At 59.7% G+C, this 12,272-nt stretch overlaps 1 protein-coding gene and 1 long non-coding RNA gene across 8 annotated transcripts; one reads left to right on the top strand and one right to left on the bottom strand.

Moving 5' to 3' along the window:
* The first annotated feature begins 786 nt into the window (after positions 1–786).
* Positions 787–9,012, top strand: SSH3 (slingshot protein phosphatase 3). 3 transcript variants are annotated; one of them, XM_060607378.3, is made up of 14 exons: positions 787–1,168; positions 1,686–1,726; positions 2,318–2,549; positions 3,495–3,613; positions 3,694–3,765; positions 4,118–4,183; positions 4,298–4,486; positions 4,570–4,663; positions 5,077–5,205; positions 5,283–5,329; positions 6,052–6,198; positions 6,396–6,596; positions 6,688–6,961; positions 7,278–7,391. In XM_060607378.3, the coding sequence occupies exons 1-14, from the start codon at positions 1,103–1,105 to the stop codon at positions 7,389–7,391; spliced, it is 1,791 nt and encodes a 596-aa protein (XP_060463361.1). In that variant the 5' UTR covers positions 787–1,102. The 3 variants fall into 3 exon arrangements, with proteins under 3 accessions (XP_060463361.1, XP_060463360.2, XP_060463359.2); XM_060607377.3 differs by lacking the exon at positions 7,278–7,391 and adding an exon at positions 8,027–9,012 and having other exon boundaries at positions 795–1,168; positions 1,689–1,726; XM_060607376.3 differs by lacking the exon at positions 7,278–7,391 and adding an exon at positions 8,027–9,012 and having other exon boundaries at positions 799–1,168.
* LOC132662078 (uncharacterized) lies at positions 3,089–12,180 on the bottom strand. 5 transcript variants are annotated; one of them, XR_013550279.2, is made up of 7 exons: positions 12,035–12,180; positions 10,679–10,846; positions 10,031–10,188; positions 4,376–7,569; positions 4,104–4,244; positions 3,537–3,751; positions 3,089–3,349 (listed from the first exon to the last, which is right to left on the bottom strand). It is a non-coding gene; the product is annotated as an uncharacterized LOC132662078 (long non-coding RNA). The 5 variants fall into 5 exon arrangements; XR_013550280.2 differs by lacking the exon at positions 10,031–10,188; XR_013550281.2 differs by lacking the exon at positions 10,679–10,846.
* Positions 12,181–12,272: the final 92 nt, after the last annotated feature.

Genomic DNA, 12,272 nt, shown 5'->3' with positions numbered 1-12,272 from the left:
CCCCCTTAGCTTCTCTGAGCCTGTTTCCCCAGCTGTAAAATGAGACCACCTCCCAGCCCCCAGGGCTGTTGGGAGGGTGAAGTGAACCAACAAACCAACATACGGTCAAGTCCCTTACAGAGTATGTGCCTCACAAACATCCGCTCCCTGTAGTCTTGTTCCACCTATTGGGGACCCAGGTTCCTCCTGCCACTTACTCAGGCTTTCCCAGAACCCACCCCTGCTCCTATCAAGGAGGGGAAAGGCTGGGCCTCCAGACTATTCCCAACCAACTGGGAGGAGCCCCCTGTACCCCAGGCCTGGGTTCCTGCCTGTTCTATCCGAGCATGTTCTATCCGAGTGACTTTGGACAAGTCCCTTCCCAGGCTGCAGTGTGAGCCTGCTCAACTCTGCCCTGCTCACCTCCAAGGTGGCCCTGAGGATGGCCTGTGATCCTGCGATGGGTTAGTTCTAAGTTCTGCCTGGTTTCCCCCCAAGCTCTGCATGTCTCCCAATGATTGTGCAGAGAGTGGAAGCATGAGGGCCAGTCAGCAAGAAGAAATAATTTTGGGGTGCCCTCCAACTTAAGACCTATTATGTCTGATCCTCTCTGAGACCTGTGTCCCCAGTCCTGCCTCCCTAGGTGCCAATCTGGGTAACTGAACGGTTGAAGCCCAAAGCAGAACTCAGGTGACCTAGGTGGGCGGAGCCAGGAGGGCAGGGGCAGGGGCAGGGGCGCCTCCAAGAAGGAGGGACCGAACCCCGGAACCCCGGAACGAAGACTGCAAGTTGCCGGACCTCTGACCACTTCCCTCCCAGTCGCCGCGCTCCGCACCTGCGCCCCGCCCCGGGCCCGCCTCCAAAGTGCTGGGGGGGGGCGGGGGCGAGGCGGCCGAACCGAGGAGACGCAAAGGGAGGGGCGGCGGCTGCTCGGTGCTGGCTCCGCAGACCGGGTTGGACGCGGGCTGGACGCGCGTCTGGCCCTTTAAGGGCCGCCCCCGAGGAGGTGCCAGGCCCTGGTGGCTCCGGTCTCTCCTTCCTGGTCCTGCGGGGCAGGGACTGTCCGTGGGGCCGTGGTAGGGCACCGTACCCGGACGGGCCCAGGTGTGCCCGGCCTGGCCCCATGGCCCTGGTCACAGTGAGCCGCTCCCCTCCGGCCAGCGGCCACTCCACGCCTGTAGGGCCCACGGTAAGTCTGGCTTTGCCGTGCTCCGGCCCACGCAGTTGGCTGCCAGCTGGGCCCCGGGGAGCGCGTCCTGCCCACTGCCAGCCTCCCCTTGAGGCTGGGGGTGTGGGAAGAGGGACCCTAAGTGTCTCGCTGGAGGGGACTGGGAGGGGGTCTGGAGGCTCCCAAGAACTTAGACCAAGGCAAGATCCGGAGCCCCGAACACCAGCCCAGCCTGCGGAGGCCCTACCCTCTTCCAGGCCCAGATCTGGGCCAACCCCTTGGACACCTCCAGCACCCCCACCCACTCACCCCAGCTGCCCTACCTGGATCTTTGCCCAGGCTCCCCCGCGGTGCCTCCAGGTGGGGAGTGGACTGGGGTGGGAAGGGATCTGACATCTTTCCTGGTTCCAGTCTCCGGTTGGGGGGTGGGGCGATCCCACCCCCACACCCCCACCCCCACACCCCCACAGCCTTGATAGCAGAGAGGAGAGTCCTTGCCACCCCCCACCTCACTCTGCCCCGGGGGCTGCTTTCTCAGCAGGACCAGGCATCCAAGCGGAGAAGCCGGCTCCAGCGAAGGTGAGCACCTCTCCCGGACAGAGACAACTACCTCCAGCTGCCAGGCCTGGCCCCTGCCCTACTGGAGGACTCGGCCCGAACCAACTACTGCATATGTGGGGCAATGTTGCTGGTGGGCACAGTGGGCTTGCAGTGCTGACCGGGCTGCCTTTGCTTTTATCTTCCTCCCGGTCAGTCGGAGCTCCTCCACCACTATTCTGGACCTTGGCTCGGGTCAGTAGTCACAAGCCAAAGGGCAGGGATGGGACGGCAGGGCCCAAGGGCTCCTGGGTCCCCACCAAGTTTACAGCATCTCCTGAGATAGGCAGGGGGGAAGGGAAAGGGAGCAACCCTTGCCCCCCCCCCCCCCCCCCACTTAAACAAGTGGCTCGGGGGCTTGGCAGCCTCCAAGACAGTAGTTCCCCAAATGTGGTGGCCTCAGCACTTGGGAACTCCTTAGAAATGCACATTCTCAGGCCTCCACCCCAGGCCTGTTGACTCCCCCGGGACGGGGCCCAACACTTGTTCTAACAAGCCTGGTGGGTGAATCTGATGCACGTCTGCCTTGAGGGGGATGACGGACGCAAAGTGGTTTCCCTGCTGCCCCGCCAGGCAGAGCTTTGCAGTGCTCCGTGGGGCTGTCCTGGGACTGCAGGACGGAGAGGACAATGGAGAAGCAGCTGACGCTGGCCCTGAGGCGGTGGAGGGACCCCCGGGGGAAGAACAGCCCCACAGCGACCAGACAGACGATGGGCAGGGGCCCCAGAGTCCCCAGAAGCAGGAGCAGAGTCAGCACCTGCACCTCATGGTGGAGCTGCTGAGGCCACAGGACGACATCCGCCTGGTGAGGGGCCGCTGAGCCCTCGGAGAAGGGGAGAGAGCCAGCTCTTGAGGGGTGGAGAGGGGGGAGGCGAGGGTAGAAGGGAGCCACCGTGTGTGTCTGCTGGGGAGCAGTGGTACGAGGGCAAGTAATACGGATCCCCCAAACCCTGATGAGCCTCCCGGTTCAGCTAGTTGTTTAAACAGGGCACGATCACGTCTTCAGGTCTCTGGAGGAGCGGGAAATGATGGGGGTCTGCCCTGCATGAGCCTGTAAGGCCCGATCAGGTCCAAGAGCTGGGAATTACACGGAGGTGGGGTTCTGTGCAACCAGCACAGGACCTTCCTGACCCCATGAGTTGTGCGCACACCTCAGGCCTGGCCGGGCGCTCCAGAGGGCCTGCTGAGCCGGAGGGGCGCCAGGCGGGGTGGGGCAGAGGTGGGAGCCGGTGGACCAGTTCCCAGATGCCTGTGGGGCATCTCACTGTCTGCAGCAAGATGGGAAAAACAAAATGGAGGCAGTCTTTCCGAAAGCTGAATTTATTCCACGGAAGCACTGTCCTTTGTTATGAGATTGTCTTTAGTATTTCTTTGATGAGAAACCTTTCTTGAATCAAATGATGGTAATGGCAAGTGGGAAAGGTTTTTGTTTTGTTTTTTTAAACCTCTTTCCTGGGCAGAAATTGAAAATGGGCAATGGGTGCTAGGCCCATTCTCCCCTTTTTTCCATACATACCCCCTTTACGAAAAATCTTCTTAAACATTCTGTTGGACCATGGAATCCCAAAGTTGGCAGCCACTGGGTTATCACTACCAATCTGGAATCTGGGAAGAGGAGGATGGGCACGGAGCAAGCAGGCAGCAGGTCTCTTCTAGGCCCACGTGCATGTCAGGTGGGGGGGGGGGCAGGGGGTGCAGGGTCTTCTTGGGCCGCTGTGACCCTGGGCTTCCCCCTCCCCATCTTCCCCAGGCAGCCCAGCTGGAGGCGGCACGGCCCCCTCGGCTCCGCTACCTGCTGGTAGTTTCCACAAGAGAACATCAGAGCCAGGATGAGACAGTCCTCTTGGGAGTGGATTTCCCCGACAGCAGGTGCGAGCAGGGAGAGGAAGGGAGGGGGGCAAAGAAGTGAGATGCTGGGGAACAATGGCTTTTCTTCTGTCCCCTGCCAGCTCCCCGAGCTGCACCCTGGGCCTGGTCTTGCCTCTCTGGAGTGACACCCAGGTGTACCTAGATGGAGACGGGTAAGAGATGGCGACTGGAGGGAGGAGAGAGGGGAGAGGGCGGTCGGCAGGGTGACGGACCGGATAGGGTGACTGGGCAGTGGGGAGCAGTGGAAGAAATGCAGGCTGGGTATCTGGGGCCTGGGCCGACTCAGCTCCATCTTGGATTTGCTGTGTGACTCTAGGCAAGTCACCTAACTTCTCTGGGCCTCGGCCACCCCAGGTGTGGCAAACGGGGCTCATTTTGAAGCCCAAATGCTGTGTGTGTACATATTCTGAGGGCCAGCCTCACGAGGTGGCAAGTAGGTTGGCCTCTCAGGAGCTCTGTCCCAGAGCCTGGAGTTGGATTCTACCCACACCTGGTCTCCCTCAGGGGCTTCAGTGTGACGTCCGGTGGGCAGAGCCGAATCTTCAAGCCCATCTCCATCCAGACCATGTGGTAAGGGTTAGGGCGGCCCGGTCTCCGGGCGGCCTCCTCTTCTCAGAGCCGGTCGGAGGGTCTGGGGAGGGGCGGCAGGGAGGAGAGTGTGACCCAGCCCATCCTCTGTCCTAGGGCCACACTCCAGGTGTTGCACCAGGCATGTGAGGCGGCTCTTGGCAGCGGTCTTGTGCCAGGGGGTAGTGCCCTTACCTGGGCTGGATACTACCAGGACAGACTGAGCTCTGACCAGAGCTGCCTCAACGAGTGGATGGCCATGGCCGACCTGGAATCCCTGCGGCCTCCCAGCGCCGAGCCTGGCCGGTCAGTGCGGGCAGGGGAGGAGAGGGGAGGGTGCCATGGCGGAGCTGGGAAGGGGTTCTTGGACTGACCAGCTCGGCTCCCAGGCCCTCAGAGCAGGAGCAGATGGAGCAGGCGATCCGGGCTGAGCTGTGGGAGGTGCTGGACACCAGCGACCTGGAGAGCGTCACTTCCAAAGAGGTGGGCCGGGGGGTTCCGTGTCTGGCTCAGTCGGTGCTGCATGCGACTCTTGACATCGGGGTCATGAGTTCAAGCCCCCACGTCGCGTGTAGAGCTTACTCAAAAAAAATAATAAAAGCTGGGCTGGTGCTGGGGAGGAGCGGGGGCCAGGAGAGAGCTGGGCCCCGGGCCGGGGGGTGGGGGTGGGGGTGGGGGTGGGGAGTGGGGGATGGGGGTGGGGGTGGAGAATCCTCCCACGGGGGCAGAGCTTTCCCCCAGTCCTGAGCCAGTCCCCCGCGCCTGGCTTCAGCTCCTCTGTCTAGATGGACAGGTGCTGTCCTCTGAGGCCCCGGAGGGAAGGGCGGGGCATCAGGACGCTTGCAAGGCACCCCCCGCCCCCCCCAGCCTCTCCTCCCCTTTGGCTCCGCCTGCAGATCCGCCAGGCCCTGGAGTTGCGCCTGGGCCGTCCTCTCCAACAGTACCGCGACTTCATTGATAACCAGATGCTGCTGCTCATGGCCCAGCAGGACCGCGCCTCCCGCATCTTCCCCCACCTCTACCTGGTGAGCAGCAGGGTGAGGACGGGCGTGAGGGTGCGCGGGTGGGGGAGCCGGAGGGTGAAGCTTCTGTCCCTCCGCAGGGCTCAGAGTGGAATGCGGCAAACCTGGAGGAGCTACAGAGGAACAGGTAGGGCTCCGGGCCCCTCAGGACCACCTAGCCTGTGTCTTCCCCTTCCCTTGGCCTCACCCCAAGGGGCGACCTGGCCAGAAACCCCCAGATCCCCCCCCCCCCAGCAGCTGCTAGCTCTGCCTCCGACCCCCTCCCCCCTGCAAGGTCTTGGGGGCCTGCTGGCAGCTCCCCTGGCTCACTTCCTCCCCACTCTGTAAAGCAAGCCCCATATGGAAGGCCGCAGTGACACAGAGAAGAGGGGCGGCAGTGAGGTGGGCGCCCTGAGGGCCTTTCCCAAGCAGAAAAGCCCCTCTCCACCTGACCGCGTCTCACAGAGACAGGCAGGGGGGCTGGCTGCCTGCCCTCCTTGGTTCCTGCCATTTGTCCCCCACGGGCTCCCGGGAAACCTACTGTGGCCCCCGTCACCGTCACCCAGCTGCTGCAGATCCACCCGGTCTCAGCTTAGATCAAAGCTGTCCTCCCACTGACTTCTGAGACTAGTGGGCTTAGTGCTTCCGTCAGCCCAGCAGCTACCTGGACCAGAGGGGGAAACTCAAACCCCGGTGGGGCGGCATGATTCGCTCAGGGTCACGGCCACCTTCTCCCCTCACGTCTGCACCGTCCCCACCCGACTCTCAGAACCAAGGACTAAACAGAACCAGCAGGGTCGGCCGGGTCTGCTGGCCAATGGGCCTGGTGCCCCTGGCAACGTCAGCCGGGCCGCATACCCTCCGCTACAGGGTCAGCCACATCTTGAACGTGGCCCGCGAGATTGACAACTTCTACCCCGATCGCTTCATCTACCACAACGTGCGCCTCTGGGATGAGGAGTCAGCCCAGCTGCTACCCCACTGGAAGGAGACGCACGGCTTCGTGGAGGCCGCGAGGTGGGGCTCCGCCTGCCCCAGCTTCAAGTGGTCCCCTTGCCTCTTCCCTCCGGCTCAGGACCTCTCCCGGCCCTCAGGGTCTTGACTCCCTCCCCTGCTCTGGGCGGAGCACTCCCTGTCCTTCTCCCACACCGCAGGGCCCCTCACAGCGATGGGGCGGGGAAGGGCCGGGGGCTGACCGTGTTCTGCCTCCGCAGAGCACAGGGCACTCGGGTGCTAGTCCACTGCAAGATGGGCGTCAGCCGCTCAGCCGCCACGGTGATAGCTTATGCCATGAAGCAGTATGGCTGGAGTCTGGAGCAGGCTCTGCGCCACGTGCAGGAGCTCCGGCCCATCGCCCGCCCCAACCCCGGCTTTCTGCGCCAGCTGCAGACCTACCAGGGCATCTTGACCGCCAGGTACAAGCCGGGGGCCGGGGAGCAGGTGGGTGTGGGCGCTGGGCGTGGCTGCTGGGTCGCTCAAAGCTGACCGGGGCCCACCTCTTTCCAGCCGGCAGAGCCACATCTGGGAGCAGAAAGTGGGTGGGGCTTCCCCGGAGGAGCCCCTCGCCCCGGAGACGTCTACACCATTCCCACCTCTTCCGCCGGAACCAGGGGGCAGTGGGGAGGTGAAGGCTATGGGTTTGGAGGAGAGCCAGTCAGCCCTGAAAGAGGAGCCTGGGCCACGGCCCCGTATCAACCTCCGAGGGGTCATGAGGTCCATCAGCCTCCTGGAGCCTTCCTCGGAGCTGGAAAGCATTTCAGGGGCCAGTGACCTGCCAGAGGTGAGGCTGGAGCTAGGGAAGGAGCCCAGACTGAGGCACATCAGGGGACAGAAGCAGGAGGGGCAGATGGCAGGAGGAAGGAGAGAGACCAGGACTGGGGCCCAACTTCCCATGGGGACCATTCCCTGGGCAGCTCACTTCTGTCCCCTCAGAGCAGCCGAGGAGACCTCGTGGGCGGTCAGTGAGCACTGCCCTCCGTGGGAGCTGCAGAGCAGCCTTGGGGCTGGAGGCACCTGCGTGGGCTTCTCAGCCGAGCCGGCCCCGGGGTGAAGGCTGCAGACAACTCTCAGCCCGATGAAAGGACTTGCTTCCTCAGGGGCAGGGCTGTCCAGCCATGGCACGAGCATCCTCCCCAGGCCGAGAGCTGGACACCCAACTGCCAACCCCAGATGAGGTGGAGAAGATGCTCTGCGGCCCCTCCCAAATCTGAGGGGAACCCACCAGAGGACGGGGTACAGAGGGGTCATGGCACTCACGTGACCAAATACGGGCTGGGCAGTTGAGCATCCTCTGTGCTAAGTGCTGCAGGGCACAAGCAGAAGACCGGAGACTAGCCTTTGCCTTAGGAAGCCAGACCCACCACGGGACTGGAGGCCAAGATGGCTGACCTGAGGAAAGAGAGCTCCTTACAGAGGGCGGGAACATTTGGGAGAGGCTTCCTGGAGGAGGTGGCACTGGGTATGGATGGTTGATGGGTGAGCGAGCGTGGGTGTTCCTAAAGGTAGTGTCTTCACTCGGTACCCGGAAGGTGTTTCACCTGCAGCTCTCAGGACTGACTGCACAAAGGCAGGGGGGCAAGAGGAGGAGGAGGGGGTCTCAAGGATACGGCAGGTGCAGGGGAGCTCAGGAGGGCTTCTGGGGCCAGAAGGAAGACCGGTGGGGGCCAAGGAGCAGGGCAGTGGGGCGGGGGTGCTATCTTCCCTCCTATGGAAATACGACCACGAGTAGCTCAGATTTTCTACATTCACTTAACATTCCGCACCTACCCCTCCCCAGGCTTTGTGCTCAATAACTCTGCCCTGGAAAGACTTCTCAGTGATTCTTCTTGCACTCTGACCCTTCTAGGTGTTTTCTTCAAACGAGTCTTCAGAAGAAGACCCTCCGGTGCCCTTCCCTCAGCTCTCAAAGGCCAAGGGAGGCGAGCCGGGTCCCAAGGGGCCTTGGCCTGCCCTGAAGTCCCACCAGTCTGTGGTCGCCCTCAACAGCGCCGCCCTGGTGGCCAGCCGGACCCGGGCCTTGCAGGAGCAGGCAGAGGCCGGCCGTTCCTCCACATCCAGGCTCCGGAAGGTGGTGAGGCAGGCCAGTGTGGATGGCAGTGGGGAGGAGGGCGAGGCTTGAGCCCTCACACATGCTCATGGCCCCCTAGACACAAATAGAGGCGCCTGAACACAGCTCCTGGGACGAGCGCCCTTCATTCCTGTCAGCTTGTCCACATTCCTTTTAGCTCCTCCCGAGTGGCCCCGAGATTCCATCACTACAGCCTCAGCTCCTATGGCCTTAAGTCTCAGACGTGTCCACCTTTCCAAGGGCTCAAGATCTTCTCTATAACGGGGATGTGACAGAGAGACTGAAAGTGCCTTTGGGGGCCAGAGCACCTTGCTTCATTCCCAGCTGCTGCCTGAAACACTCACTTGCAGCCAGGGAATAAACCCAGTGCAGAAAGCCTCATGCTTCCTCCCTCACCCACTCCCGTGTGCCTCACCCCTGCCCCTCTTCACTCCTGGGGCCCGCTAGGCCAGAGAACCGGTGGCCCTTAAAGGCCAAGAGTAACCTCAGTTCCCAGTTCTGGAGGCTCTGAGGAGCAGAGAGCGGTCCCGCCGACGGGGCCTTCCTCCCGCACTCCACAACCAGCCCGTCTTCTGCTGTTGTCACCCGCCCCACGTCACTCCCCGACAGCAGTGCGCTGGGTCACAGGGCACCAGGCCAAAGAAAGTCTTCTTCTTGTCCTTCACGGCCTCTGGCCAGTTTTTCACAGTCTTAATAGTATCTGGCTTTGTACTTAGAAATTTAAAAAAAAAACATTTTCATATTATTTTCACTTTTATGATAAAGCTGTGTGCCTGTAAGTCTGATTCTTCTCTGGTTACACACGGAGTTTGGCCTCTCTTAGCCCTTCCGGCCTCCTCATAGCAACCACCAGGTGTCTTGAGGCAGGCCCCGTTTTGGAGGACTGGCGGGGTGGGAGGGTAGTGGTGGGGTGGGGCCGGAAGAGGAATGGGGAAGAGAAGAGGGGAGACCAGTGCTATCTCCCTCACTTCCTAGGGCAGGGCCTGGGTAAATGTTAGCTGCCCCTGCGCCCGTCAGGCAGGTTGGGGTGGGGGACAAGTCTACGCTGGGCAGCAGGTGCTTGGCTCTGTTGGGACAGCTGAAGCGAGTTACCCATGAGGAAGTGGGAGCTGCCGACGCCTATCTGGACAGGACCAAGCCTGTTCCGGAAGCTAAGGCTCTGTTTGGACACTTGATGATCGTTCTCGAGCGCACTGTGGGCCCCAAGAATCTTCCTCTTGCTACAATGCAAGACAGCCTGATCTTCCAAGCCAGTCCCTCCCTGTCAAGGAAGAAGGACCCTCGATGGGCCCCCCCCCTTCTGCATCCAGGTTCCTTTTGCTCCACTTTACTGTTCAAAAAGAGTAAGTGACTCCATGTTTGTCACTTCTGTCTTCTCTTCCCAAGATCATATCCTCTGCCCCATAAACACACTACTTCGGTTGGGGGGGGGGGGGGTGGTGGATATGCAACTCCTTCCTTCAAAGCAGACTCAGAGGTAGGAGCTGGCACCACTTGAGAACTCATGCCCCATTTTAAGGCCATTTCTCACCTAGACCCCAGTGGGACCCCAGCACTACTCTACTCCGAGAGTACCAAGGGACAAGAAACTTGGGATCCAGCCCTGGCTTGGCCACTTATAACTCACTTCGCTTCAAGTCTCTGTTTCTTTCTGTAAAACAAAGGGATTAGACTAGGAAATCCCTAAGCGCCCCCTTCCCACTTTGATATGTTAATGATACATGTCACCTACACATTGACGGAATTCACCCCCAACATGCTCTCTAGAAGAACCATGTGTACCTGTGTGTAGGTGACATGCCTAGGGTCCCAGGTGGGGTCCAGAGAGGCTTGCCTGATTCTTGATCCACCTTGCTGGTCCACCCTTCTGAGCAAACAGTGGGGTGCCTATCGTCCTCCAGCCAACCATGCGTCTCACCCAGGCTGCCCTTTCAGCGGTCCTAAGCCAGGGTTAGGGGCAGGTAGGGTGACAATGTCAGGAAGGAAGCCAAGGCCAGGCCCTGCCTTCCTACAGCCTCTGTGGCTGGGAATGGAGAGTCCTATCATGAACTCAGAGCTAGGGGCTGACCAGAATCTATGGACAGGAACAACTGGCTGGCTCTCAGTTGGTAGAGCAACTGATAATCTTGATCTCAGGGTCGTGAGTTCGAGCCCCACATTGGGTGTAGAGATTACTTTAAAAGAATGCAAATGATTTAACACACACACACACACACACACACACACACACCTCACACAAATTGCTAAAGGGGCAAAAAAAGTTAAAAAAAAAAGATATACAATGAAAAATATGTGTCCTTTAGATCTTATTTTCCAATCCTTCACAGGCAGCATTGTTACAGCTTCTTCTGAGTCCCTCCAAAGACGTTCCATGCTTATGTCATCAAATATATTTATGTATTGTTTTAAAAACATAAATGATAGGGGCACCTGGGTGGCTCAGCTGGTTAAGCGTGACTGGTGGTTTCCGCTCAGGTCTCCGGGTTTCGTGAGTTTGAGCCCCGCATCGGGTTCTGCACTGGAAGTGGTGCGGAGTCTGCTTGGGATTCTCTCTGTCTCCCTCTCTGTCTCTGCTCCTCCCCCACTTGTGCTCTGTCTCTTCCAAAATAAACAAATAAACGTAAAAAAAACCATAAATTACAGCATATTAACATTGACACTTGGACATTTTTTTCATAGCACAAAGAGTGGCACATCAGTTCGGAAAGCTCTGCCTAATTCCTAAAACAATCATACACATTCTATTGTATGGACTCCACTTATTTAAGTGCTCATCTACTAAAGAACATTCAGGTTGCTTATGGATATATATTTTTTTCATTCCAAGTAATGCTTAAGTACTCTTGCATATACTTTCTGGTGCACACAGGGCCACTAAACCTGTAGGATATATATATATATATATATATATATATATATATATATATATATTTAATGTTTTTATTTATTTTTGAGACACAGAGAGACAGCATGAGCGGGGGAGGGGCAGAGAGAGGGAGACAAAGAATCTGAAGCAGGCCCGACTCTGGGCTGTCAGCACAGAGCCCCACGCGGGGCTTGAACTCTAGGACTGTGGGGACGCTTAACCGACTGAGCCACCCAGGCGCCTACTGTAGGACATATTTCTAGAATTGCTGAAGCAAAGGCTATGTGCATTTAATCTGGAAGGCATTGCCTAATTTCCCTCCACGAAGTGGCACCAATGTACAGCAAACAGGAATGTCTGTGCGTGTCCTTAAAGGACGGTCCAGCCTACACCACAGCAACGTCATCTCCAGCGAATCTTAACAACACTCCCAGAGGAGAAAAAGCACGCATTATGATTACCACGTTTTGGAAATAGGAAACTGAGGCCCAGAGAAGTAACTGAGTGATAGGGCCTGAAATCGATCCTAAGTTTCGAGATCTCAGCCCGGAGGCCGAACTCGGAGGGACAGGGCGGCGTCCAGCTCGCACCGCTGTTTCACCAGTTCTGCTCAAGGCCGTCGCTCGCAAATCCCACGTCGACTCCCACCCGCAGCGGGAGCCTCTCGGGCGCCGGGCCGGTCGCCCAGCCCAGACGCGAGCCCTTGCCCGAAGCTCGCCTCCCTCGGACAGCAGGTGCCTCCCAGCAACCCCCTTCCCAGAGTTCTCCCTCCACCCGGCCCCGGTCGGCCGGGGCCAGGGAGGCCCCTCGTCAGGACTACATTTCAAACGGCACAACTGAACGCGGCGAAGAGAGCGCGTCCCGGCCTCTTCCCCCTACACCCTAGACACCTCAGAGCCGCGGCTGCCAGGAGTAACTACCTTTCAGGCCTCCGCGGCCTCTCCTACGCCGGCAGCGCTCGGCCTGGGGGTGAGGGGGTGGGGGGGGAAACGACCCCGGCGGCGCGGAACCCACCGCGATGCTCGGGCGCCATCTCGCGTCCGTTCCTTTGGCCGCCGGGTGGCAGCCCGGAAACTACGATTCCCACCGTGCCTAGCGCGTCCGCGCAGGCGCGGAGAGCCTCTCTCGTTTCCATGGGAACCTCGCCCTCTAGGATCC

Source organism: Panthera onca, chromosome D1, assembly GCF_046562875.1.
Source record: "Panthera onca isolate mPanOnc1 chromosome D1, mPanOnc1 haplotype 2, whole genome shotgun sequence".
Classification (NCBI taxonomy): Eukaryota; Metazoa; Chordata; class Mammalia; order Carnivora; family Felidae; genus Panthera; species Panthera onca.
The sequence above is the reverse complement of the archived record's forward strand: the minus strand, read 5'-3'. Positions and strand labels throughout refer to the sequence as shown.

Excerpts from the sequence above, each read along its gene's own strand:
- SSH3 (XM_060607376.3), top strand. The coding sequence starts at position 1,103 with ATGGCCCTGGTCACAGTGAGCCGCTCCCCTCCGGCCAGCGGCCACTCC. Across the intron at positions 3,614-3,693 it reads GTGGATTTCCCCGACAGCAG|CTCCCCGAGCTGCACCCTGG; the intron begins GTGCGAGCAGGG and ends GTCCCCTGCCAG. Across the intron at positions 3,766-4,117 it reads GTGTACCTAGATGGAGACGG|GGGCTTCAGTGTGACGTCCG; the intron begins GTAAGAGATGGC and ends GGTCTCCCTCAG.